Source organism: Saimiri boliviensis, chromosome 2 (assembly GCF_048565385.1).
Source record: "Saimiri boliviensis isolate mSaiBol1 chromosome 2, mSaiBol1.pri, whole genome shotgun sequence".
Classification (NCBI taxonomy): Eukaryota; Metazoa; Chordata; class Mammalia; order Primates; family Cebidae; genus Saimiri; species Saimiri boliviensis.
Genome location: NC_133450.1, coordinates 65,170,247 through 65,197,008, shown reverse-complemented (window position 1 = coordinate 65,197,008; position 26,762 = coordinate 65,170,247). Strand labels below are relative to the sequence as shown.

At 43.8% G+C, this 26,762-nt stretch overlaps 1 protein-coding gene across 6 annotated transcripts in view; it reads right to left on the bottom strand.

Annotated features, from left to right (window-relative positions):
- The window catches only part of TTC7B (tetratricopeptide repeat domain 7B), a 269,079-nt gene that overhangs the window by 79,163 nt on the left and 163,154 nt on the right, over window positions 1-26,762 (bottom strand). For all 6 annotated transcript variants that reach the window (XM_039469191.2, XM_039469195.2, XM_039469190.2 and 3 more), the window contains 2 exons: window positions 26,664-26,736; window positions 23,845-24,005 (listed from right to left, as the gene is read on the bottom strand). In XM_039469191.2, the coding sequence (XP_039325125.1) occupies window positions 23,845-24,005; window positions 26,664-26,736 (234 nt within the window). The remainder of the gene's footprint in view (window positions 1-23,844; window positions 24,006-26,663; window positions 26,737-26,762) is intronic.

Here is a 26,762-nt window from a genome sequence, read left to right as displayed (position 1 = left end):
GACGGTGTCCCACGTGCCAGGCCTTGCGTCTGGCACTTCACACGCTGTCAAGGTCCTCTGAAGAAGCTGTCTCGGCAGGTGGCGTCCGCCACTCTTCACCAGTCCTTAGCTAAGGACACTGAGGCTCTGGCGCCCTTTGGTTGTTTTCTGGATGTGATTTTCTTCCTGAGGACACGAGCCCTGATACCTCTCTCTGCCTTTCTGTAGCCTCACCTCCAGTTCCTAGAATTGTGCTCTCAGTTCGACGGGCCTTAAATCAGCATTTCCTCACCCACTACTTTTTCTAAAAACCACAGAAGGTAACGTAAATTATTTTAGAGATTTCAATTGGACATCCAGGAGAATTCCTTCACCGTGCATGATGTGATGTCCTCATTCAAAGGCACCTTAGAGGAGGAAAGTCTCTTTTTCATCTGTGAGAGGTAGAATGAAAGTGGTCCTAACCCATCACTGCCCAAGCTTGGGAATGGGTTAACACCAAGCACCCCCTCCAAATGGAACGAGGAAGTCCAAGGCGGTGCGGTGCTCCCAGTGGGACCAGGGCTGCAGCCTCCCCATGCCTGGGCTTGCAGAAGCCTGGAATAATGGGACAACGGCCCAGGTAAAGGGAGGGGTACAGTCCCCTATCTACAAGCGGGTGGGCACAAAGACTGAGGCCAGATGTGAGAATAGGGCTCAGCTTCTGCTCAAAAACATCTCAAGAAGCAGAAATGCTTTTGAAGCCTTACTAAGACTGCCTAAAAGACACGGCCGCCACTCAGGGTGCCTGGGGGTGGTATTTAGGGAAACCAGAAACTAACTCCTGCTGAAGTCTGCCCCAGTCCAGAATATGATGGGAGTACTTTTCCATCAGAATCTCCCACCGAACCGGCGGCAACTGGGAGAGCTGACAAATGAAGAAGAAGCTGCCAAATAGGTCACCATTGGGTTGGGGGGTGGTGAGGAGTGGTTGCCAAGCAATTGTGGCAAGGGGAGGTCCCGCCGAGGACTGTGGGGAGTCCAGGAAGCCATGCAGGTGCTGTCCAGGCTGGAACTCTCTGGGGTCATGCCAAGAACTCCCCTCCAATGGTGCCTGCCCTCCAGAGGAGGTGCCTGCCCCGCAGCTGGCAGAGGGGTGCCTCTAACAGCAATGAACCATGATTCCTTTAACTACCCACAGGACAGAACACCAGAGTGTATCTCTAAGCCTCAGCTTGGGAGAACCGTTTTGAAGAAGCCTTCTTGGCTGGAAAAAGAACTTCTAATTAACATAAAATAACAGCTTTCAAACACTTGACTCAGGATATGGAGTTGAAAAGGTGTGGGCTTAGATTAAAGAGAACCAGACAGGAAGAACAATGGTAGAGTGGCTGAGCACAAATGATGGAAAAAAGCACTTGGAAGACCTCTCAGGAGGAACAGCATGAGAGAGGCTGGCAGAGAAATGGAGCCAGGGACAGAGCATGGACAAAGAGGAAAGCCTGGCAGCTGCTGCCCAGGTACGACCAGGATGATGGGCAGAAGCCATGCGGGTATGGGCAGGATGGTGCACAGCATCCATGCAGGTATGCCCAGGACCATGGGCAGAAACACCTGCCCCGCCCGATGCCAACCCGTGGGATGCCCAAGGGAAAGCAGAAACAGAAGGTGCCAACTTTCCATCATTTCCCCAAACCTCAGCTCGTTTACAAGACACAAAACAATACTGAAAACAGAAGTAGTGACGCTTGCCATACTATTTACTGAACCTGCTTACACAGTTCAAGGCTGTTCAAAAACATCTGGCTAGGTGTGTGTTACATGAGCACAGAAAGGAGCATACACAAACAATGATCGGCATTTGTTTGCTGCCGCCGATGTCCAAAGATGATATAGATTCAATCTGCTGAGAAAATCCTGAGGCAAAAAGAGGGTTATGGAAAAACTTGGGAAAAGTTAACATTTAATACGTTTCAATATGTCTAACTGTCAAATGACAAAGAAGGCAGAGGAGATGCAGGTGAGACCGTGAGCTAGCCACACAAAGTTCATGAATCAAATTTTTTTTTTTTTTTGAGACAAGAGTCTCTGTTGCCCAGGCTGGAGTGCAGTGGCATGATCTCAGCTCACTGTTAACCTCTGCCTCCTGGGTTCAAGCAATTCTCCTGCCTCAGCTTCCTGAGTAGCTGGGACCACAGGTGTGTGCCACCACACCCAGCCAATTTTTGTATTTTTAGTAGAGACAGGGTTTTGCCATGTTGGCCAGGCTGGCCTTGAACTCCTGACCTCAAGTGATCCACTCACCTTGGCCTCCCAAAGTGCTGGCATGACAGGCGTAAGCCACCGTACCCAGCCATTAATCCAATTAAAAAATATATATCTAATTAAATATAAATTATATATAATTATATATATATAAATTTATATATATCTAATTTAAAAAATATATATATATATATATATGAGCCAAGCATGGTAGCTCATGTCTATAATCCCAGCACTTTGGGAGGCTGAGGTGGGTGGATCACTTGAGCTCAGAAGTTCAAGACCAGCCTGGGCAACATAGTGAAACCCTGTCTCTATAAAAAACATAAAAATTAGCCAGGCGTGGTGGCAGTCACCTGTAATCCCAGCTACTTGGGAGGCTGAGGTGGAAAGACTGCTTGAGGCCTGGAGCTCAAGGCTGCAGTGAGCTGAGCTGATGCCACTACACTACTCCTGCCTGGGTGATGGAGTGAGACCCTGTCTCAAAAAATCAAAACAAAAGAATATTTTGTTCATACACTCATTGAAAACTTATAGAAAAGTAATGAAGAAAAGAAGAATCTTGCTAAAACACCAATCTGACCGCATTACTGATGACCCAAATCTAGCATCTCAGACAATGCCTTTGCAGTCTGGCTCCTGTCCACCCACAGGCTTAGCTACTAAAGGATTTGTCCATTGACCACCATCCCCTATGCCCCGACTTGAGCCGTGGTCAACCTTCCCCACATGTCACTCCTTCATAACCCTGGGTGTTCACACATACTGTTCCCTCTGTTTGGAATACCTTTCCATCCATTTATGTTTTTTAAGTATCTACTCATCCTTCAAGACTCAGGTCAAACAGCAACCCTTCACTGAAGCCAGCCTTAAATAATAGGAGTTAAACCTTTCAAATGGAAACGTGATTATAAAAAGCACGAGAGCTCACAACTGTGAATTCATAAGCTACAAGCCAGGAAATTTCTGCTTTGAAGACAAGCAAAATAATAATAACGGCAGCTGCCAGACACTTTAAATATTTAATTCCAAATTCTTACAACCACCCTGAAAATGAGGCTGAGTTAAGGAATTTGCCCAAGTTAACACCACCAGTGATTGGTAGGACAGAAATTTAAACCCAAACCCATCTGAATAAGAAACAGAGAACGATGACTGAAAATCCAACCATGCTACTGACACTAATGAAGATACAGAACATTTTCTCACCCATTGCCAAATACTTGAAACCCAAAAATGTGCAAAGCTCTGTGTCAGATGCTGTGTTGAATACAAAATGGAATAAAATATAGTCCCTTGCTTACAAAGAATTTATGATCCAATAGGAGAAAAAGACCTAACCATTACCATTGGGCAGGATTTCTAGTCTTGGGCCAGACGATGGCCCTGAAATTTGAGTAGGGCTACAGGTGAGCAGGTGTTTGGGCCACTGGGGTGTTGCTCCTAGGATCTTTCATACATAGTTCTCTAAAGAACAATCACATCTGACTGGGTGCGGTGGCTCATGCCTGTCATCTCAGCACTTTGGGAGACCAAGGCGGGCAGATCGCTTGAAGTCAGGAGTTTGAGATCAGCCTGGCCAACATGGTGAAACCTCGTCTCTACTAAAAATATAAAAATTAGTGGGGCATGGTGGCGCACACCTGTAGTCCCAGCTACTCAGGAGGCTGAGGCAGGAAAATCATTTGGACCCAGGAGGCGGAGGTTGCAGTGAGCCAAGATTCACTGCACTCCAGCCTGGGCAACAGAGAGAGACTCTGTCTCAAACAACAAAACAAGAAAAAAAACAAAAAAACCAAACCAATCACACGAGAGAGAGAGAGAGAGAGAGAGAGAGAGAGAGAGAGAGAGAATATTGTGACTTGTCTTTCATCCAAAAGTCTGGTGCATATAAAATTTAATTTTTTGAAGGATCCCGTTAATTAAAGTTTTACTTTTCATTCAAACAAATAGAAATACTATTTTGCTGTGCTTCTGGAATATTTTAAGAGTCTCAAGATAACTCTTGCAATAACAACTTTGTTTGGCTAGGGTAGGGCTTAGAAAGACACGACTGTCCCTGGAGAAGCTCTGGGGCACATGGCATCGTGACTTCCCACCGTTTCCACTGTTCACCTCAGGAAATGAATCAGAGTGGCACTTGGCAGGGCCGGGCTCGATGTCGCATGGCATCCCCAGGAAGCCTTCCCTGACTCCCTGGAAGCTGCTCCCAACCACTGGACACTCACCTCTGGTAGCTCACCCTAGTTTAGTTTTAGCCTGGGCCGCACCCCGATGAGTCCCAGCCTTGGACTGGGGCCAAAGATAAAGTGCAAAGGGCAGATATTTCTGAATTCTGAGCCTTACGAAGAACTCTCGATGAAAACAAATTAGAGAAGTTCAGAGAATACTAAAGTCATAATTCCCTCCCATCTTCTGTGTCAGTAAAAAAAAATGCACTCATGACATCAAGGAAGAAACACGAATATTAACACACAAAACCTTCACTAATTAGGTGATCCATGAATGCTGTGATCACAAGAGCTGCTTTAGAGGCAAAATCACAGGAACCTTGAACATTTGGTACCTTATGCTGATCTGTGTTTGCAAGCTCCTGGGCTCTGCCTGCCAGGGACCTGCTCTTTCTTTGTTTATCTACTGAATGCGGGCAGGGATGCAAAATGGCTGTGCAGAAAAGCCTTCGGGATCTGCCTAAGTGGGGCAGTGGCCGAGGGGGCCCTGAGTACCTTCACCTTCTCTTGCTGCCTCCTGAGAGCGTATCCAGATGGGAAACTGGAGTGGGGCTGGCTGTCAAACACCCAGAGGAAAGTGAGCATCTGTCACCAGGTAAGAGAAAGAACAGATCAGGCTGAGGGGGACGGGGCGCAAGTATGTTCAATTTTAACTTGAGAAGACCATTTGGCAACTAGCCGATCAGAATGGTAAGAGAAGTCAAAAGAGATGTGCCAGCAGCACGTGGTGACCAGGAGAAGGCAGATGGGAATGTGAAACCAGAGAACTCGGGTGGCAATAGACAGTCTGAGGGCAGCCCAGTGCTGCCCAGGGAGAGGGATGCCATCAACTCCATCTACCCAGCCCCTCGACAGGGAGGAGGGATTCCTTTGAGGTTCCCACATGGCTGGAAGGAAACTGATCGCAACTCATTTTCACCAGCATTTCTGAGGGCCCACCATGTGCTGCTCTCGGAGCTGCTGCTCTCCTGGCAGGGTTTCCAAAGCACCTCAATCTCAGAGGGTGTTATAGGTCTGCAAAGAGCAGCCTCTGGTCCCAGGCTGAGTCACCGTCACTGAAAATCAATACCGTGACGGGCCTGACCTCCACCAGGTGAGCCAGTGATGCTGGGATGACATGTCCTGGAGCTGGGAGACCTCAAACCACCCCGAGGCCTCTCTGGCAACAGCTGGAAGGGATGAGAAAGCATGGAATGGGTCACATGACCATTCCCACTAGCTATCAAATCGGGCCTCACAAAATGCACATACTCAATAATGTCACCTGAATGAGCTAATTCCTCAACGGTTATACAGAAAATATACTACTTCTCAGATCATCTGGCTTACCTAATTGCTGTATTGATGTGCTGTTCACTGGAGTTCATTAGAAAACATAGATGTTTCCAATTAATCAAAGCTCAAAAAGACCTCAGGTCCTACAATACTTTGCTACTCAGAGTGTGTCCAAGGCAGGCAGCCTCAGAATCCCCTGGGAGCTGAAAAGAAATAGAATAATATCCAGGTTCTCCACTCACCCTAAACCCACTGAATCAGAATCTGCACGTAACCAGATCACCAGGGGACTCATGCGCAAATTTAAGGTCAAGAAGCACGGCTCTCATTCATAACTCTCCAGCCTAACTTTCCATGGTCTGATTTTAAAAAGAAAAAAGACTTCCTAGGGAAAAGAGTTCCACAGTCCCTGCACTTAGAAAATTCTGTGTTCATTTCATTCCAATAAGAACTGAGGGAGCATGTCTTAGAAGATATTTTTCAGGGGGCCGGGCGCAGTGGCTCAAGCCTGTAATCCCAGCACTTTGGGAGGCTGAGGTGGGTGGATCACGAGGTCAAGAGATCTAGGTCATCTTGGTCAACATGGTAAAACCCCGTCTCTACTAAAAATACAAAAAATTAGCTGGGCATGGTGGCACATGCCTGTAATCCCAGCTACTCAGGAGGCTGAGGCAGAAGAATTGCCTGTACCCAGGAGGCGGAGGTTGCGGTGAGCCGAGATCGTGCCATGGCACTCCAGCCTGGGTAATAAGAGCGAAACTCCATCTCAAAAAATATATATATATATATTTTTCAGGATGTATTTTGTTCTTAAATTCAGTGGGAATTCTGAACGACCACTTAAATTAAGCCCCCAAAGGAAGGCCACCCCTGCCTGTGTCTCGAACAGAATGCTTCCCTCCTTCTGTAGGGATCCCCTGGGTCACTTTCTACAGGTGCTCCAGCCCTGTCCTCCACATCTCCAATGAAGGAGCTGGGGAGGCCATAGTGTACACACTGAGGGGTACCATTTATACTGTCACCCCCAGAAGGGGCATCTGCTTGAGTCTGCAGAGCTCTGAGTAACCATCCCACTCCCACTGTGGGTTCCCCAGGGGCTGAAAACTCAAATGTCTTCCAAAAATAGGCAAGTGTGATGACCAGAAGGTCAGCAAATTCAAACTTTTTTGAGATGCTTACTGGCCTAACAAAACCCTGCTGGCAGATGCCAGCTTACGGGCAAGCCGTTGGAAACCATCAGTCTATATGCTTTTCGTATATCAAATCTGATACCTGGTTCTGTCTCAAAACCCCAGGCGCACACCAGCCGCAGGCGGGCCAGTCTGCCGGCGGGAGCACTCACGGGGGGTTTGAGGAGCATGGGTGACTCCTCTCCTAACGCATCTTCTCCAGGAATGAAGTCCTGGCGAGTCGCTGGCCTGGGTAGCTCTTTGGGGAACTTTTGTCTGGGAGTTATTTAACCACCAAGGAAGTTCTAGAAACGTAACCACCTTTATTTATTTTGTTTGTTTTGTTCGGCTAGAGACAGGGTCTGGTTCTGCTGCCCAGGCAGAAGTGCAGTGGCTTGAGGGTCAAGACCCTCGACCTTCCGGACTCAAGAGATCCTCCTGCCTCAGCCTCCTGAGTAGCTGGGACTGCAGGCACGCATCGCCATGCCTGGCTAATTTTTAAAAATGTTTTTGTAGAGGTGGGGGTCTCACTATGTTGCCCAGGCTGGTCTTGAACTCCTGGGCTCAAGAGGTCCTCCTGCCTCAGCCTCCCAAAGTGGTGGGATTACAGGTGTGAGCCACTGCACCCAGCCCACATGACCACCTTTAATGTCCCCGGATGCTGGAGAAGAGGTCACAGCACACCAGGCTGGCACATCTGGGACACTCATGTGGCATTCGTGCCACTTCAGTCTCACCCATCAGTGTGAGAGCAGGGCGGCATCATCCCAGCCCAGACTCCCAGACCCACTGTCCTGGGAAAATCCAGGCCACACCGATTTCGCAAACCCAAGTTTCTCAGGACCAAAGTATGGGATGGAGAAGCCTCGTTCTTCAGAACTCAGCAGCCCTTATCTTAGCTGGGAGGCTGCGGTAACTGGCGGCACGGGGGCCGGGGCCGTGGCCGTCCCTGGTGGTGTGGCTGCCCCTCTTGGTGTCCTAATCCTCCCTCCTCTTTATGACAGGCAGGAGCTCCTGTTAGAGCTCATATCAGTTACATTTTGCTTCTCATTTCAGTCAAAGTGTCAACAATCTGGAATACTCCCCCATCCTTCTAGCGGTATTTTTAGCACGAACAAACAACTGACATAGTTAGCTGGAATAAATCACCTCAAGAAACCCCAGTTTGGCTCATTTTTTGCTCCCACGCCAGCTATTAATCTCCACTCAGATCGGCATCCAGGAGATGGCATCTAAGCCGGAAATGACCTCGTCAGGTGCAACTGAAGCCCCCTCTCGAACCATACTGCCCGGTTCCAAAGACCTCTCCAATCCCTGTGAGCGACATCTTAATGAAGGGAGCCATTTCGTGTAGTGACATCCGTGAAGCCAGAGAGTCCGCTGCCAGGGCTACTCCTGAGGGTTACCTGAGTGCATGGCACTAGGGCTGGCAGGCTGCCAAGCAAGGGCGGGGCCCAAAACCCACCCTCAGATTTGGAAAATGAACTGAACCAGTGCCTTTGGAACAGGAAGTACCAAATAGGCATCTGCGAAGTAAATATGCCAACAGGACATGTTGAAAGCAAGCCTTCCTGTCAGACTCCTCGCTCCTGAAGGAAATAAACTGTTCTCTCTCAACCGCAAAGCCTTTTGGTAATTTCTGACATGAGGGAAGCAAGTCCTGGCCTCTTCTGTTCTGCCTCCCTGCCTCTCCTAGAGGACCTTCTCCCTGGAGGATCTCCTGGTCTTTATTTCTGACTGAGCCCCCAGGGCCCTGATTTCCCCACATGCCTCAGTTTGAGGAGCGAACACAGAGAAGAAATGAGACACTGGGGCCCAGTTCAGCAGAAAACCGCAGATGTCAAAAGAATGGAAATCCAGGCTGGGTGCGGGCTCACACCTGTAATCCCAGCACTCTGAGAGGCCGAGGCAGGCAGATCACGAGGTCAAGAGATCAGGGTCATCCTGGCCAACATGGTGAAATCCCGTCTCCACTAAAAATACAAAAAAAAAAAAAAAAGTTGGGTGTTGGGGTGTGTGCCTGTAGTGCCAGCTACTCAGGAGGCTGAGCCAGGAGAATCGCTTGACCCCGGGAGGCGGAGGTTGCAGTGAGCCCAGATCGTGCCACTGCACTCCAGCCTGTAAGAGGAAGACTCTGTCTCACTAAAAAAAAAAAAAAAAAAAAAAAGAAGAAGAAGAAGAAGAATGGAAATCAGATCAGACTACCTAAACGTAGAAAGGAAAGGGCTTGGACCACGATGTGATATGGACTTGATCCATAAAGTTCTGTGATACAGAAATGGCGCCTTCTGCACAGTCAGGAGGGAACTAGGAAGGAAGGGGCCTGGCCAGGCATTGGGAAGCTCAAGTGACTCTCCAGGACCAGAGGTGGATGTTGTTGCATCTCTCTGGGCTCCGGTGCCGCATGGGAAGGCACATCGCTGCATCAATCAGCCGCTCCTCTGAATCCCGGCCCGTTTGACATTTCCTGCCTTCTCTGCCTTCACTTCCGGTGTGTTCCCATGAGAGGCTGCTTGGTTTCGCATGGCTTGATTCCACTGGGCCAAGGGACACTGAAGGCGGGACTTTTGTCCATGCCTGGCCTGGAGCTTGGAAAAAGACAGCCCTGCTCCCTGAAGGCGAGGGTTTCTTCGGAGGCGCAGCACACTCCAGTGTGATTCTGCCTCCAGATCTCACTGCACGCTGCGTGAAGGCAGAGACGGTGCCATCCCTGGCTTTGGTCCTCCTGAGCCTGGCACCATGCCTGGCTGAAAGCAGGCACTCACCACCCATGAACTGGGGGAGCTGTTCAAAGGACAATGAATCTGACTATCTGAAGATGGCTTATCTACTCTCACCAGTTTTCAGCTCAGGATCCCCACAATAATACTTGTAGGATAAATTTAGAGATTCTCCTATTTCTCTTCCTTTCTCTCAAGTTCCTTTTTTTTTTTTTTTAATAGTAAAGTTTCCTGACTTTAAAATGCAAAAGACCATTGCAAATGAACTGGAATTCAACTGTGTTTGGAATATCTGATTTTTTTCGCAACTGGCTAGATAACCAACACTTTACACCGCCCATTTGCAGAAAGCTGATCGCCATCATTTTATCAGATAGTGAAACTCAGTAGAGATGAAAATGGATAAGGCAGACACAAGCTTAGCTATGGACAAAGAGCTCCCAGGCTACTCTGCATGGACAAAGTTTCAAGCACGCATTGCACAGACAGGTATTAACGTTTGTGACAGGCAGCCCCGTGCCAGCGGCAGGGGAGCCTGAGGCTTCCGGAAAACACTTGCAAGAAGTCTGAAGAGGACACTCCCATACTCCAGATTCTTGACTGAGATACAGGGAGGACTTGGAAAGAAAAGCACGAAAATGAATAAACCTTCTGGATGCTATGACTGGGGAGCAGTGGCTTTGGTGTGGGCCTCATCATGGCACCCCTCCTGGCCCAGCCTGGCCTCTCCCAGCTGCTCGGCTTTCTGAACCTGGGGCGGCCAGCCAGTGCTCTCTTCTGTGGCTGACAGGGAGGCAGGGATGCCCTGAAGGCTTGCTCTCTAGCACCCTCAGGAAAAAAAAAAAAAAAAACCCCTAAGAAAAGGGAATTCCCCTGGAAAGGAAGCAGAATATTCCATGAGGATTTAAACTGGGGGACACCAGTCACAGGCAAGCCTAGTACTGGGTGTGAAAACAGGGGGAGGGGCTTGGGCCAGCACCACTCCTTATCTCAGGACATGGCCGTTTCCAACCCCAGAGAAAGGAGGAGCCTCTCATAAACGAATGTGGCTTCAAATACATTTTCCTGCCATTTCCTCTCTTCCAGTTCTTCTCCTTTTGCCTCATAACCGAATTTTCGGTTTCTAAGCCATTTTTCATTGTGTTTTGGGGATTTGGTCTCTCTTGACAAGCATCTATGGTTAATGAAGGCAACAGCACAGACCCAATGCCCCACAGAGAGATGACATAGGTGGGCGTGGGGTGCTGGGAGGCTGCTTCCTGGGCTCAGCAAGTCCATCCCAGAAGGACATTGGCTCAGTGATCCAGAGCCAGAGAATCTCAAGGGCAGAGGAGCTGTCATCACGCACGAATGCTGGAGACCCTCCTGCAGCTACACACGACAATAGAGGGCTCGGAAAGGTTCGTTTCTTTAAAATGTAGTAAAATATACATAACATAAAATTTGTCAGTTATCCATTTTAGGCGTACAGTTTAGTGGCATTGTGTACATTCACACAGTTGTCCAGCCATCACCACCCTCCATTTCCAGTACTCTTTTCATGTTGCAAATGAACAATAACTTCCTATTCCCCTCTCAGGCCCGGCAACCACCGTTCTGCTTTCTGTCTCTATGAGTCTGACTACTCCAGGTACCTCGTATAAGTGGAGTCACACATTCTTTGTCCTTTTTTGACTGGCTTCTTGCACTTAGCGCAATGCCCTCGATTTTCATCTCTGTTGGTACATCCATCAGAAGGTCCTTCCTTCTTAAGGCTGAATAACATTCCACTGTACGGGTAAACCGCATTTTGCTGATCCACTCACTCGCTGATAGGCACTTAGCTTGTTCCCACCTCTTGGCTATTGAGAATTATGATGCTGTGAATGTGGGCGTATAGATCTGTCCAAGTCTCTGTCTTCAGTCCTTTTGGGCAGACACTCAGAAGTGGGACTGCTGAATCACATGGTAGTTCTATATTTAATGTTTTGAGGAACCACCATACTGTTTTCCAAAGAGTCTGCACCATTTCACATTCCCACCAGTAATGCACAAGGGTTCCTATTTCTTTCTCTGCATACTTGCCAACACTTTGTGACTTTCTGGGTTTTTTTTTTTTTATAAAATCCATCCTAATGGGTATGAAGTGGTATCTCACTGTGGTTTTGATTTGCATTTCGCTAATGATGAGTGACATAGAAACTCTTTTCATGTGCTTATTGGCTATCTGTATATCTTCTTTGGAGAAACATCAATTCAACTCCTTTCCTTTGCCCATTTCCTAACGGGCAGTTGGTTTGGTTTGGTTTGGTTTTGGTTGTGGAAAGTCGATTTTAAATAAGCTACTGCACCACTAAGTCCCACTCCACTGTGACCCCTGTTGTCTTCCAGGCCGCCACCCATTCTCCTGTGTCCAAAGACCTCCCTCCCCACTGGAACCCCTGGGTGGTTACTGTGTACTCACTCCTTGCAGACATCTTTCAGGTATCAATGGATCATTTCTCCAGTTTAATGAGATGAACAGCCTCTTTCCTGGTGGTCTAACTTCTTATCAAATGCTATATAATGGACATGGTCATTGCTTCATCACTCAGCTCAGGCATAAAAACTTCCCACAATATCTGGTCTCTGAGTAATCACTAAATCAAAACATTATTCAATATGATCTTTCAACTTAAACTGAAGTTCTCTAAAAGTATGTGTGTGTGAGTCTGAGTGAAAAAGAAACACTGGTCTCAGTTGCCAAGTAATGCCTTTTTAAAAAATTAGATGTATCTCCACTCAAGTGAAGAATGATCATAGCTATGTTTCCTAGTTTATCGATTCCAGATTAACAGGGGAGATAGCATTAAACTCCTGCTCATCTGGGTTATAAGCTCTAATGGCGCAGAAACTGGCTTGTTTACAGCAGTAATCCCCAACATCTAGCACGGCCCCCGGCATGTGGTAGAAACTCCGTGCTTCAAAGTCAGTTCATGGTTACGAGCACAGATGGCGAGGCCAGACTGTCTGGGTTGAAATCATGGCTCTGCCACTTTCTGTGTGTATAATCTTGGACAAATTACTTAACTTCTCTGTGCTTCAGTTTCCTTATCTATAAAATGAAAATAAATAAAAATAAAAAAAAAACTACCCACAGTAGATAGTTCTTGTGAGGATTAAATAAGAGTATGTAAAAAGTTCTATTAAGAGTGCCTGTCACAGGCCGAGCGCGGTGGCTCAAGCCTGTAATCCCAGCACTTTGGGAGGCCGAGGCGAGTGGATCACGAGGTCAAGAGATCGAGACCATCCTGGTCAACATGGTGAAACCCCGTCTCTACTAAAAATGCAAAACACTAGCTGGGCGTGGTGGCACATGCCTGTAATCCCAGCTACTCAGGAGGCTGAGGCAGGAGAATTGCCTGAGCCCAGGAGGCGGAGGTTGCGGTGAGCCAAGATCGCACCATTGCACTCCAGCCTGGGTAACAAGAGCGAAACTCCGTCTCAAAAAAAAAAAAAAAAAAAAAAAAAAGAGTGCCTGTCACAATTCAGTGTATAAACATTAGTGGTTATGAATGCTTAAAGAATGACTGATGAAATTAATGAATGTTGTATATGTTTACTTCTTCCATATAGTCAGTTTCCACTAACGTAAAAAGAAATGGGATTGTCTGATAAAATCCGCATTCACATGTATAAGAGCTGAGGCCATAGGCAGAAGTGTTCCGGAAGAGCTCTGTGCCTCCAATCAGGAGACTGAGGGTGTGTCTCAATATCCCCTGATGTCTTATAGTTATGGGTCAGAAAAAACACTTCAAACACTTGTACGAACACCATAATGATCTCATATTTATATTAGTAATCTTGAGAGGTTTCAAAAATCAATTTTGTTTGCTTTGTGGTAACATCTGATGTTTTCTTAAGTGTGCTATTGATTTGATGGGAGTACATGAATAGGGGTGAGTATATGTTCTATTTAAATAGGAAACAATAAAAATTCAAATCAATTAAAAATCTATTGAAGAACTGCATAACCACAATTGTTTCAGGGCAAGAAAGTTAAATTCTGGCAGTGGCTCTCCTTAGCAACCATTGTAAGACTTGCTGAATTAGAATACAACCTTTTAGTAACACTGAAGTTCTTAAATGTCACCATAAGTATGATACTATCTAGTATATTTTCCAAAGACACAGAATAACAAACTATCAGTTCTTAACCTGATATTGTTTTCTAAAAATTAATTTCAATGGCAGAAACACAGTCTGATGCCCTGATCAAAGCTCTGGGTGGACAGTGCCTCATTGCCTTTGGGAGAGACAATTATGTACTCCAAACATTGCCTGGTATCTACTTCTACCTTTTTGGGCCAGTGAGGAAAATTACTAAGTAAACTATATTAATGAAGGGAAATTTCTACAAAGCTGTACTGCAAAAGAAAAAAAAAAATCAGGGCCCTTACGGCAAGTATAACAGATAGTGAATCAGAATTCATGAACACCTGTCAATATAAAAATGTGTACTTTGTTAATTTTTTGAAGGGGGGCGGGCAGAGTCTTGCTCTGTGACCCAGGATGGAGTGCAGTGGCACAGTCTCAGCTCCCTGCAACTTCCGCCTCCCAGGTTCAAGTGATTCTCCTGCTTCAGCCTCGTGACTAGCTGGGACTACAGGCATGCACACCACGCCCAGTTAGTTTTTGTATTTTTAGTAGAGAAGAGGTTTCGCCATATTTGTCAGGCTGGTCTTAAACTCCTGACCTCAGGTGATCTACCCGCCTCGGCCTCCCAAAGTACTGGGACTACAGGCAGGAGCTACCGTGCCCAGTCCATTGTTAATTTTTATTTTGGGAAAAACTTACAATGAGCCTGAGATAATCATTAATCAGTTAATATTAACTTTTCATTCGTTTGTTTAGATATTTAATAATTCAGGGGTTTAAAAAATAAATTTTCAACAAAAAAGAAGGCAGATTAAGAGAAGCAACAAAAAGACAAGACACATGAAAACGGCAGATGTGAATCCAACCATATCATTAATTATATTAAATGTGAATGGACCAAACACTGGAGACAGAAGGCAGAAATTATCAGACTAAGTAAAATAGAAAGACCCATCTGCTATTTACTATATGGTAAGAGAAGTAGACCAGGTACAGTGGCTCATGCCTGTACTCTCAGCACTACGGGAGGTCATGACGGGTGAATCACCTGAGTCAGGAGTTTGAAACCAGCCCGGCCAACATGGCAAAACTCTATCTACACTGAAAATACAAAAATTAGCCGGGTGTGGTGGCATGTGCCTATATTCTGAGCTACTCAGGAGGCTGAGGCACAAGAATTGCTTGAACCTGGGTTGCAGTGATATGAGATCATGGCACTACACTCTAGGCTGGGAGACAGAACAAGACTCTGTCTCAAAACAAAACAAAACAAAACAGAAAAGAAGACAAGTAATATGTGAAAAGAATGGCTGGGAACTTTTTGGAAACGACAACACAAACAACACCAATACAGTTTTAAACCGCCCAATGAATACTGAACAGGATTCACCCTTGGATGTATCATAACAAAAGTGTACAAAAGCAGAAACAAGAGCAATTACAAGAAGCCAGAGAGAAAAGACAGATGACATTCAAATGAACTGCAAGGAAACAGATAGCTGACTTCTCAACAACCACAAAAGGAGCAAGACAGATCACTCGTGCTTCTTTTGTAGTTGTGAGAAGTCAACGATTTGTGAGAAAATGTTTGAGCCTAGAATCGTATATCCAATTTGAAAAACTTCTTTGGAGAATAAAGCCAAGTACACTTTTAGATACAGTCTAAGAAAGTCTGCCAGCAATAGACCCTCACTAAAATTTCTTGGGAAATCTCTAAAGAAGAATAACCAAAAGAGAATGTTTCCTTTTCATATTAGTTGAGAAAAATATATCATAAATCATAAATATCAAAAAAAAAATCATATATATAATCAATCTAACAGTAAGCAGAAATGGAGAGGATAAGATATGGAACAAAAGGCAAGTCAAATAGAAAGCACAAATGACATGGTAGACACAAATATAAATATATCAGTATTTACAATAAATGGAAATCAACTAAATATTCCAGATAAGACTATAAGCCTGGGTTTAAAAAAATTATCTATATGTAATAAGCACAAAAGTTCATCCAAACCATATTTTAAAAGTTCAAAAAGAGGCCAGGTGCAGTGGCTCACACCTGTAATCCCAGTACTTTGGGAGGCAGAGGTGGGCAGATCATATGAGGTCAGGAGTTCAAGACCAGCCTGGACAACATGGTGAAACCCCGTCTCTACAAAAAATACAAAAATTAGCCGGGCGTGGTGGTGCATGCCTGTAATCCCAATACCCAGGAGGCTGAGGCAGAAGAATCACTTGAACCTGGGAGGCAGAGGTTTCAGTAAACCAAGATTGCACCTCTGCACTCCAGCCTGGGGACAGAGCGAGACTCCAACAACAACAACAACAAAAGTTCAGAAAGAATGGGAAACAATAGTCCAAGTCTATATATGTGTAGATGTATACATGTGTATACAAACACACACGTGCACACACATATTTATACAGATGTATAGGCACACATATATATGTATGTGGCTATATGTATATCATACAAAATAGGCATTGAAGCAAAATGCCTTGTATCTTACAACATAATGATAAAAAGTTGAATGTACCAGAATACACAGCAACTCTAAATTTATATGCACCTAATAACACAGCTTTAAAAAAACTACTATAAAGATGTGGTAAAAAATGCCTCCTCTCAACAAATGACAGATTAAGTAGACAAATCTATAAAAATGAAGCAGCTCTGAGTAGCATAATTAATAGCTTAACCTAATAAAATAGATCAAAATATCCTCAACAAATGCTGAAAACATTCTTCTTAGGCACACATGGAATATTTACAAGAAGTAACCACTGGGTCACAAAATAAGTTCAAACCAATTTCAAATGTATATATAATCTTTAAACATAATTTAATGAAGTTAAAAGCTCATAACAAAAGATAAATTGAAAAAACTCATATTTGACAATTGTAAAACACAGTTCTAAAACAACTAACTAATGGGTCAAAAAGAAAAGAGTAACATGTAAAAATATTTAGAATTATACAATAATAAAAATTTCAGATATTGAAACTTGTGGTTTATAGCTACAGCAGTATTTAGAGGAAAATTTTAGTTTTAAATGCTTATATCAGAAAATAAGCCAAAAAAATTAATGAACACCCAACTAAGAGATTAAGGCGGGGGGGAACCAAGATGCAACAAAACAGAACTTAAAGAAAACAGAAGTTAGAAAATAATAAAAATGAGAACAGAAATTCATGAAAGGAAAGTAAACCTACAAGCGCGATAACAAAAATGTTACTGGTTCTTTGTGCGATGACAAAAAAGTTACCAGTTTTTTGAAAGGATCAATGTAACAGACAAGTATCTGGCAAAACTGTTCAAGAAAAGAAATAAAGTGTATCAAACAATATTAGGAGTGAAAAAAACTTAACCAACTGATGCTATATAAAAAATAAACATGATGAATTACCTTATGCCAATAAAATTTAAAATTCAGATGAAATGGACAAATCTTTACATATAATATATATTACAGCTTGCACATTATACATAGCTTAATAAAATAAGAAACAGAAGACCTGTATAGACTATAACAATTTTTAAAAAGCATCAGAAATCTTCCCATAGAAAAAAAAAAGCCAGCCCCACATGGTTTTACAGATGCAGTCTACCAAAAGTTAATATGCTCGGAACAAATAATTCCAAAACAGGCAAAAAGAAAAAGTACTACTCCAACTCACTTTATGAGGGTGACCTAACCTTGATGCCAAAACCTGGCAAGGATATAAGGAAAAAGGAAAAGAACAGGCCTATTTTGCAAATGAACACAAACGCAAAATTCTCTAAAAAATAAGTAAAGTGAATCCGAAAAAAAGCTAATTTACCATGATCAAGTTGGGCTTATTCCAAGTATACAAGGTTAGTTTAACATTAAAAAATATAAATTAATAGAACATTCACAGATGAAAGGAATAAAGTCATATAATAATCTCAATAGATACAGAAAAGGCATTTGATAAAATTTGCTATCAATTTATGATTAAAAAAACAACTCTTAACAAACCAGGAAAAAGGAAACTTCTTTCATCTCTTAAGTAGTATCTACAAACAAACCTGTAACAAATGCAATTCTTTTTTTCTGAGGCAGGGCTCGCTCTGTTGCCCAGGCTGGAGTGTCGTGGTGAAGCCTTGACTTCCCGGTCTCAAGTGATCCTCCCACTTCAGCCTTCTTAGTAGTTGGGACCCCAGGTGCATACCACCATGTCTGGCTATCTTTTTTTTTTTTCCATAGAGATAGGGTCTCACAATGTTGCCCAGGCTAGTCTTGAACTCTGGAGCTCAAGTGATCCTCCTGCCTTGGCCTCTCAAAGTGCTGGGACTATAGGCGTGGATCACTGCGCCCAGCCAAACATAATGCTTAATGGTAAAACAGTAAAAGAATTTTCTCATTCAACTACTAGGTCTTAACTAGTAGAGTAAGGCAAGTTAAAAAAATTAAAGCATTAGAGAGAGAGAAAAAAAACAATTTTAATCACCTCAGAACAAAAGTCATTATCTATGTAGAAATTCCAAGCTGATTTATATATAAACCTTTAGACTTACTAAGAAGAATGGGTCAAGAAGAATATGAAAAAAACCATTGGCTTTCTAGACCCTCACAACAAGTACATAGAGAATTTGATTACAAAAATATTCTGTATACATATAGTGTATACAAAAGCACGAAAATTTTTTTCAGGTAACTAGAAATAAGTCTAGTAAAAAATGGGAAAATCTTTATTAAAAAATATAACATCCAAAAATATTTGTAAAGGCCTAAATAATTAGGGAGCTATAATGGCTATGGATTAGAAAACCTACTGTCATAAATATACAGTTCTCCCCAAACTGAGCTATTAAATTAAATTAATTCCAAAGTCTCCAGAAGTTTTGTTGTTGTTGTTATTGTTGTTGTTTGAGACGGAGTTTCGCTCTTGTTGCCCAGGCTGGAGTACAATGGTGTGATCTCAGCTCACCGCAACCTCCACCTCCCAGGTTCAAGCGATTCTCCTGCCTCAGCCCCCGCAAGTAGCTGAGATTACAGGCATGCACCACCACTCCCAGCTAATTTTGTATTTTTAGTAGAGACAGGGTTTCTCCATGTTGGTCAGGCTGGTCTTGAACTCCCGACCTCAGGTGATCCACCCACCTCAACTTCCCAAAGTGCTGGGATTACAGGTGTGAGGCACCACGCCCAGCAGTCTTCAGACGTTTTCTGTGGAACTTGATGAGCTGATTTGAAAATTTATATGAAAGTTCAAATGTCCAAGACAAGCCATGGCAAACTAAAGAGCAGGATACAGAGAAGGACCCACCTCATGCATAATGAAGCTATGACAATGACAAGACAGTGGCAATCACCTGGGATGGGCACAATGGCCAAGGGAACGAAATGGGAGGCTTAGAAACACCTGCAGACATTTGGTTTACGACAAAAGTGGCACTGTGGAGCAACAGGGCAAAGAATCCTTTCAACGTGAGGTGCTGGGACAATTGGATATCCCAGGGGGAAGATTACATTTGCTCCCTCATACCATACACACATGAGACAGTCCGTTCTAGGTGGGGCCCTTAGATTCCAGTGTGAAAGATAGCACAAAAGAGCTTTTACAAGATGATTTAGGAGACTATCTTCATGATCTTGCAGAAAGGAAAGGTTTCTTAAACTAGACATAGAAAGTGTTGTCCGTAAAGAAAACAACTTCTACTTTCCATTACTTTAAATGAAGAACTTCTGTTTATCAAAAGATATCACAAAGAGAAAGCAAAACAAAATCACAGTTTGGGAGAAGATTTCTGCAACACATATAACCAAGAAAAAGACTAGTAACAATAATAGATAAAGAAGTCTTACATATTTTTAAGAAAAAGACTATCCAATAAAAAAGAAGGAATTTCACATACATTTCGCAAAAGAGAAAAGCTGAATGACCAATAAACAAATAAAAAGATGTCCAAATTCATTAGTGATGGGGGACACACAACTTAAACTCACCAGGTGACATAATTAACCAGCAGCCATTCTTCCAAAAATAAGAAGTCTGGCAGAACTAAGCAGTGGTTTATGGAACCACAGGGCTTTGGGGCGCTGGTGATAGGAGTGTAAACTAACACAACCCCTTTGAAAAACAGTTTGGAGTTATTTGGTAAAGCTGAAGATACACGCATCCTATGACCTAACTATTTCACTCATAGAGAAATCCTTGAACGTGTGCACCAGGAGCCCTGTAAAGAATATTTACGAGCATTGTTCATAATAGACAAAACCTGAAAACAATCCACACATCTATTCACAGTAGACTAAATAAGTAAATCTTAGTGCATTTACACAAGAAATACTATTCATTCATGCAAACCAACAAGTCACTGCTGTACGCAGCAAGGAGGATCTTTGGGAATGGGAGGTTACGCAATGAGCAACACAAGCAGCATAAGGACATATTCAGTATTTTCTACAAAAAGTTTAAAACAGGCAAAACACAATTTTTATTATTTAGGAGTACAGGCCGGGTGCAGTGGCTCATGCCTGTGATCCCAGCACTCTGGGAAGCCAAGGCAAGTGGATGGCCTGAACTCAGGAGTTTGAGCCCAGCCTGGCCAACATGGTGAAACGCCATCTCTACAAAAAATACAAAACTTAGTTGGGCATGGTGGCACATGCCCGTGCTCCCAGATCCTACTACTGAGGTGGAAGGATCCATTGAGTCTGTGAGGTTGAGAATGCAGTGAGCTGTGACTGTACCACTGCACTCCAGCCTGGGTGACAGAGTGAGGCCCTGTCTCCAAAAAAAGCACAACATACATGGCATAGAAACATGAGAGAATGATTAACACAAAATTTAGGATGGTGATTAACTTGTCAGGTGAGAGGCAAGAGGAGAGGATACAGAGAAAAGTCACAGGCAATGTTACATGGAAAATCCATATATATAGGAAATACATATACATGTTTAAGGTATGTATAAGTATGCATGTATAAGTAAATCTATACAGGAAATTCACAGGTGAATAATAAGCAAACATATGTTCATTGTATTATTTTAGATATATTTTAAAAATATTCTTTTGATTTTAATATTTAATCACAATTTTAAAGGATTCGAAAATATCATATTTGAAAACACTTTAGCAGTATTGGTAGCAATAGTCATGTAATATGAGTTTCTAACAATTATTAGGTAATTACCAGGTACAACACCTCAAATGCACTAGCTAAATCAATTCTCACCACAACCCTCTGAGATGGATATTTTATTACTCACATTTTGTAAATTTTGTAAATGAGGAAATGAGACTCAGAGAGATTTGGTGACTTGCTCAAGGTCACATGACTTGAAAGTGAAGAATTGGGAGTCCCATTTTAAGACTGTGCTCTCAACCACTACCAAAAAGTCTTCCTCGTTCCTTTCCTTCCATACTGGACTAACCTATATCACTTCCAAAAATGCCTGCTTCTCCAGAATAGTGAGCTTATTTTGGGGGTTCCCTGAAGAAAGAATTCCTGGCTCTAGTGATCCCTACAGTTAGGAATATCTTGTCAACTGCTGATTCTACTGTTGTCTCAGCCCTGCTCAGAGTGACAAAGTGGCTGAGACGGTACCTCTCAGCTTAGAACTTTTTGGACCATGTCAAGCTTATTCAAAGTACTTAAACAGTAAGTTTGATCATTTCATGGCGACAGGGAGGTAACACTGGAGGGACCAGCTGCTCCTCCAAGGGCTTCAGCTGTCTCCTCTGGTAACTGCCCAACAGGTGGACAGAGCTGACCCTCACGGAGAAAAGGTTTCACCTCCATCTCAAGGCCTGACTACCCATCAACTATGTCCTCCACTTCCAGGCTTCAGGGAGTCTATAGTTCTGCTGGAGACAAACTTGTCACAAACAAACAGATAATACTACATGGCAGTTGCAACAAGTGCCCACTTAATCTTTTTTAGGTTGGTGCTGAAATGTTTTAGCTACGTTGGGAAGAAACCATGGGATCCACTGATTATATTTGGCCCCGATTTTTAATAAAGTATTCTTAGGAAGAAGTTTCCCATCACAAAGAAATACAAATATTTAAAAAGCAAACAAGTCACGGACGGGCTCTCAGACCTGCTGCCATATGCTTTGCTTTTTTGAGCTTATGGTTTAACATTAAAATAACAGCCTTGCATTCCTCAAATATCTCTACTGCTGTTCCTTACTTCTACTACTTGAAAAGGCTGTCAGCTGCTGTCACTTGGAGGCATTGCCATATTAGCCACCACTGTTTACTGCTTACCATGTGGTATGCTATTAGTTTAATAAGCCTCCCCTTGGATGACACCCTCGGCTATGGAAGAAGGAACCAAGAGCGTGTTTGTGTGTGTTGGAGAGTGAGACAGGGAATGACGCTTTATAAATATTGATGAGAGACACTGAATTCAATTGCATCAGGTTGTACTTTACCAATGGTTAAAGGATCGAATATTTCTTAAAGTGCTTTCACCGTTTTAAGGTTCCATGGGATAAACAGCTTGGGGTAGAATCCAGAAATATAGCTGGTGTGCAAAAAGAGCAAGTTTGAGATCTGCAAGAAGTAAAACACCGCAGCAAAGCTCTTTAATTCACTCTGCATAAATAGCTGAGCCTACAAAAGAAATCTCTAGTCAGAGGTTTCCTGGATTATAACAAGAATTTTCTCCTCGATGGGGAGAAGTGCCCTTTTCACTTGAAGACAAAGAAATGTTTGTAATGGAAATGTGTGAACCAATTTTCCAAGGAGAGCTGCTGAAAAGCACTGATTAAAAACACAGTGAGGTGATGAGGCAGAGAAATAAAGCCAGAGCTGACCCACTTAAAGTTTGTGGCTTGCACTCACTTCTGAAAGTGAAGAAGGCAACCCCGGGCCACCTTCTGCATTCTTTCCCTTCTCTCCAGTCCCAAGCAGGCCCTGCCCCATTACTGACCCTGCAACCCTGTAGACAATCAGAACCTTCCATCCTGCAGGAATGTTTACTATTTCTGGCTATTATGTACTGGTTACTAAGCTACTGCCACTGAGGATGAAATTGTAACCCAGCAGCCCAAAAGACAAAGACCTTTTCAACAAGCCTAACCAACAGGCAACGGATTCAGTGATTCCGGGGAAAGATATGAAGATAGGTAGACAATTCTAGCATATGACAGTTTATAGCGACAATTCTGAGGTGATGGGTGATATTGATTGTTTAAGAACTTCCATTTCCTAGAGAATCAAACGAAGGCACAAAGAGGGAAGGTAACTTGATTAAAGTCGCTTAAAATAGGAGAATCACCAAGAGCTAGTGGAAGCCCTCAGTAATTCAGGACAAGCAAGCTATAAAGCCCTGTTTCCCAAATTTCACACACTGGAGTTTGTTTAACATCACTCTTGCCATATCCAAGTATATCTGTATTAGTATTTACTTAATATCCTTCTTTAAATTGACTTGAAAAATTCTTAATAGCCCCCGAGCAATAATTTTCATCAAATCATTACATTCTAATGTACATTTAAGAATGTATAACTACTAAAATAAAAATGTTTATCCACAGTCTATCTAAAATAGTCTCAGGTGCTCCAATGGTACACATTGGGAAAGAGCAGATGAAGTATTTTAAATAAATAAGGATGACCTAATACTATGTTAGGATGACTTAACAGCCTAAGTTTGTTTTTGTTTTCATTTTTGAGACAGAGTCTTGCTCTGTTGCCCATGCTAGAGTGTAGGGCAGTGGTGTGATCTCAGCTCACTGCAACCTCTGCCTCCCAGGTTCAAGCAATTCTTCTGCCTCAGCCTTCCAAGTAGCTGGAATTACAGGCACATGCCACCATGCCTGGCAAATTTTTGTATTTTCAGTAGAGACAGGGCTTTACCATATTTCCTAGGCTGGTCTCGAACTCCTGACCTCAGGTAATCCACCCGCCTCTCCCTCCCAAAGTGCTGGGATTGCAGGCGTGAGCTACCACACCTGGCCCTAAGTTTGTTTTTAATATCAGGAAAAAATAACAGTAAAAGGGATTTTATATTGTTGACTGCCAGGGTGTCCGTGAGGGACTTAGAATGATTGGAAATAAGGCAGGGGAAGAAGTAAATTTAATAACTTTAAAGTAAGGGAAAAACGGAAGCCCAGGATCACTTACATGAAATTTTCTGGGTATTCGCTCAGGGCCATGTCGATGATGTTCAGAGCATCATGGTAATGCTTCTGTGCTGACAGCAAGAGGGCAAGGAGGTGCAGGGAGTTGGCATCGTCACCTTGAAGCTGAAGAGCTTGGCGGACGTACCCCAGAGCCTCTGGAATCTGGTTTAAAACAAAACCAAAAAAGGTTTTTTAAAACACACACACACACATGAAAGAAGTCATTTCAACATCTGATTCTCTTTAAATATCGAGTTGTTTCACATGGCGCCTCATTCACATTTTAAGCCAAGTCTTTACGGCAGCCCCAGGATATGAACCACAAACATGAAAGCAGAAGCCATCTTCAAGAGACATTCTGAATGGCAAGGTGATTCAAGAGACCCTGTTTCTCTGCAGAGCTTCCAATACTGCACCCACTCTTTCACTTCTCCCTAAGTAAACACTTTCTCATTCTTTCCACAAAACTGATCTACTTTCGATTATGCCCGAGATGATTTCACTCTTAAGTGGAGACACATACAAATTGTCAGAGGTTTTTAGTGGAATTAAACTGCCTTAGCTGAACTGTTCTCATTTTTTCAAGTATTACTGAAATTAAAGTGCTTAATACGTTATTAAACCTTTAACAGAGCTTTTCACGTGATCAGAGGCCTGTGATCCTTTCAGGTTCCTTTGTCCTGGACCTCCAGCAGACATCAAGGAAACAGGCCAAAAAAGCAAACAACAAACAAAAGCCCCGCACCTTTCCAAACGCAAAATAAGCGGATCCGAGGAACAAACACTGGCAATGCCATATGCAAAGCAGGTGTGTCCAAATTCATGTAGGACCAGACACAACCTGAACCTTTAAATGCAACAGTTTTTCAAGACTTCCGCAAAATCATCCAAACACAAGCGTTGACAAAACGCACACAAAATGAATATTTGAACACCCTGGATTCCACAAAGGTTTGGCAGTAACTAGGGAGAATTAGAACCTGAAGCTAGATTTCAAAATAGAGCTCTGTACTGAAGCATTCTTACACAGCCATTCCACAGACTCCTTCCTCTCTTGCTCCAACTCTAGTCCTCTGTGGGGCCTCGTCTCAGCTCACCAGCTTTTTCCCAAACCCTCAGTAACCTCACTCCTTAGTAGAAAGCTATGACTTCTCTTTCCCAAACCAATTGCTTTTCCTCAATGAACTTCTTTTCTTGATGCATTTAAGTTATAACTGTTGGCAACGAAGGTTTTCTGCTTTGGAACCACAGAATCCTGGTTCTCACAGTTGGAAGGGAGACTGTCCACCCCAATCCTTCAGTTACCAGGAGGAAGCTGAAGTCCAGGGAGATGAAATGGCTTGAGCAAGGTCACTCAGCTATTGAGTGCCTGACAAGAGAGTGAGTCCTGTCAGTCCTCTCCTCCTGGTCAAATCCCCTCCCCTGGGAAAGCAGAGAAACACCCCCTCTGAACTCTGCTGTTCTGACACTACACACCCACAAAGGCTGCTGCCACACCCATAAAGCTCCAGCTACTTATCCTTCCCTAGGTGACAACCTACTATGTGAACAGCACTCAACCTGGTATTGATGGCTGGGTCGAAAGGCACAGCATAGCACGATGCTGATGTGCAGGGATGACCAGAGCAACCAGGGACAAACTGATACAGGGATCGGAATGATGTCTTTAAGGGAGAGCTGCCTGGAAGGAATTCAAAGCTGGTTCCTTCATTTACTGAGTATTACTGAGTCACATGTCAGGTGGTATTCCAAGTGGCAGGGTAAAGCAATGACATTGGTGGACGTGGGCTCCTGGAACCTACAGTCCAGTGAGAAAGACAGAAACTGAACAAGAGAGCTGGGAAAAAGAAGGAAGTGCAAAGAAGGATGTGCAAAGAATCAATGGCCACACCTGCTGCAGAAGTCCAGCTGTGAGCCACAGTCAGGTGACTGGACCTTTATAGGGGAGGCATCTTGGTTTCTTCAGTCCCTAGGTTGCCAATGGAAGCCACTTCTCAATGCCTCTCCCAAGCAACCAGGAAGACAGATGCATACCTCAGCCCAGGCCTGCCAGGGGAATGGCATGTCTGGAGAGCTGACCTTTGAATCACCCTCCCCAGTCAGCACTCAGGAATGTGCTGGGGTTACCACCAGCATGTCTTGCACCTGGTGGGTGAGCAGGCATGTGGCCAACGTCCCCAGAACAGCTGGGAGTGGACAGGAGGGTTTCGGGAATGGCAGAGGCAGCATCTAAAAGCTGCCTTTGGAGAAGATGAAGGCCAGCAAAACTTGTCCCTCCCATTAGGAGATAGTGCTAAGTCTCCTTTCTTGAGTAGCCACGGTGTATAACTGTTCATGTCTTCCATGTATTATAAAGGACCTAGTATCTTATCTCTGCCTGCTGGCGTCTTCCTGTCAATCACTGATACTCCTATGACAAACAGACCTCAACCAGTGGCTAAATCCCCACCATTCAGCTCAGCACTGGGTTCTGCTACCTGGTTCCTGCTGGCAAGGGACGAAGGCCCTTTGATGACTCCTGGGTTCAGGATATATGCCATGTGCTGCTCTCCCCAGGTTACCATCTAACCCTAGCTTGGGCCCCCCAGCTGTGTGGATTTAATGTCCAAAAGCAGAGCCTGGAACTCCTGTGTCTTCACAGCTGATGCTCAAACCAACCAAAATACCAGGCTCTTTGCTGAAACCTCGGAGAAGGGTTCCTGATTCCAGTCAGCCTCAAGGGAATATGGGAAGATCACCTACCACTTCACACTGAAGAGCGGAAGGAGCTGTATCAAGATACAGAGTGCACCGTGTTTAGGAAACATTAGAGAAACTGACCTGTCTGGAGATGGCAAGCTGCAGAGCCAGGTAGAAAGCCGCTTGGTGATCTGTGGGTGACAGGCTGTGGGCCCTGAAAAAGTATTTATGGCTATTAGT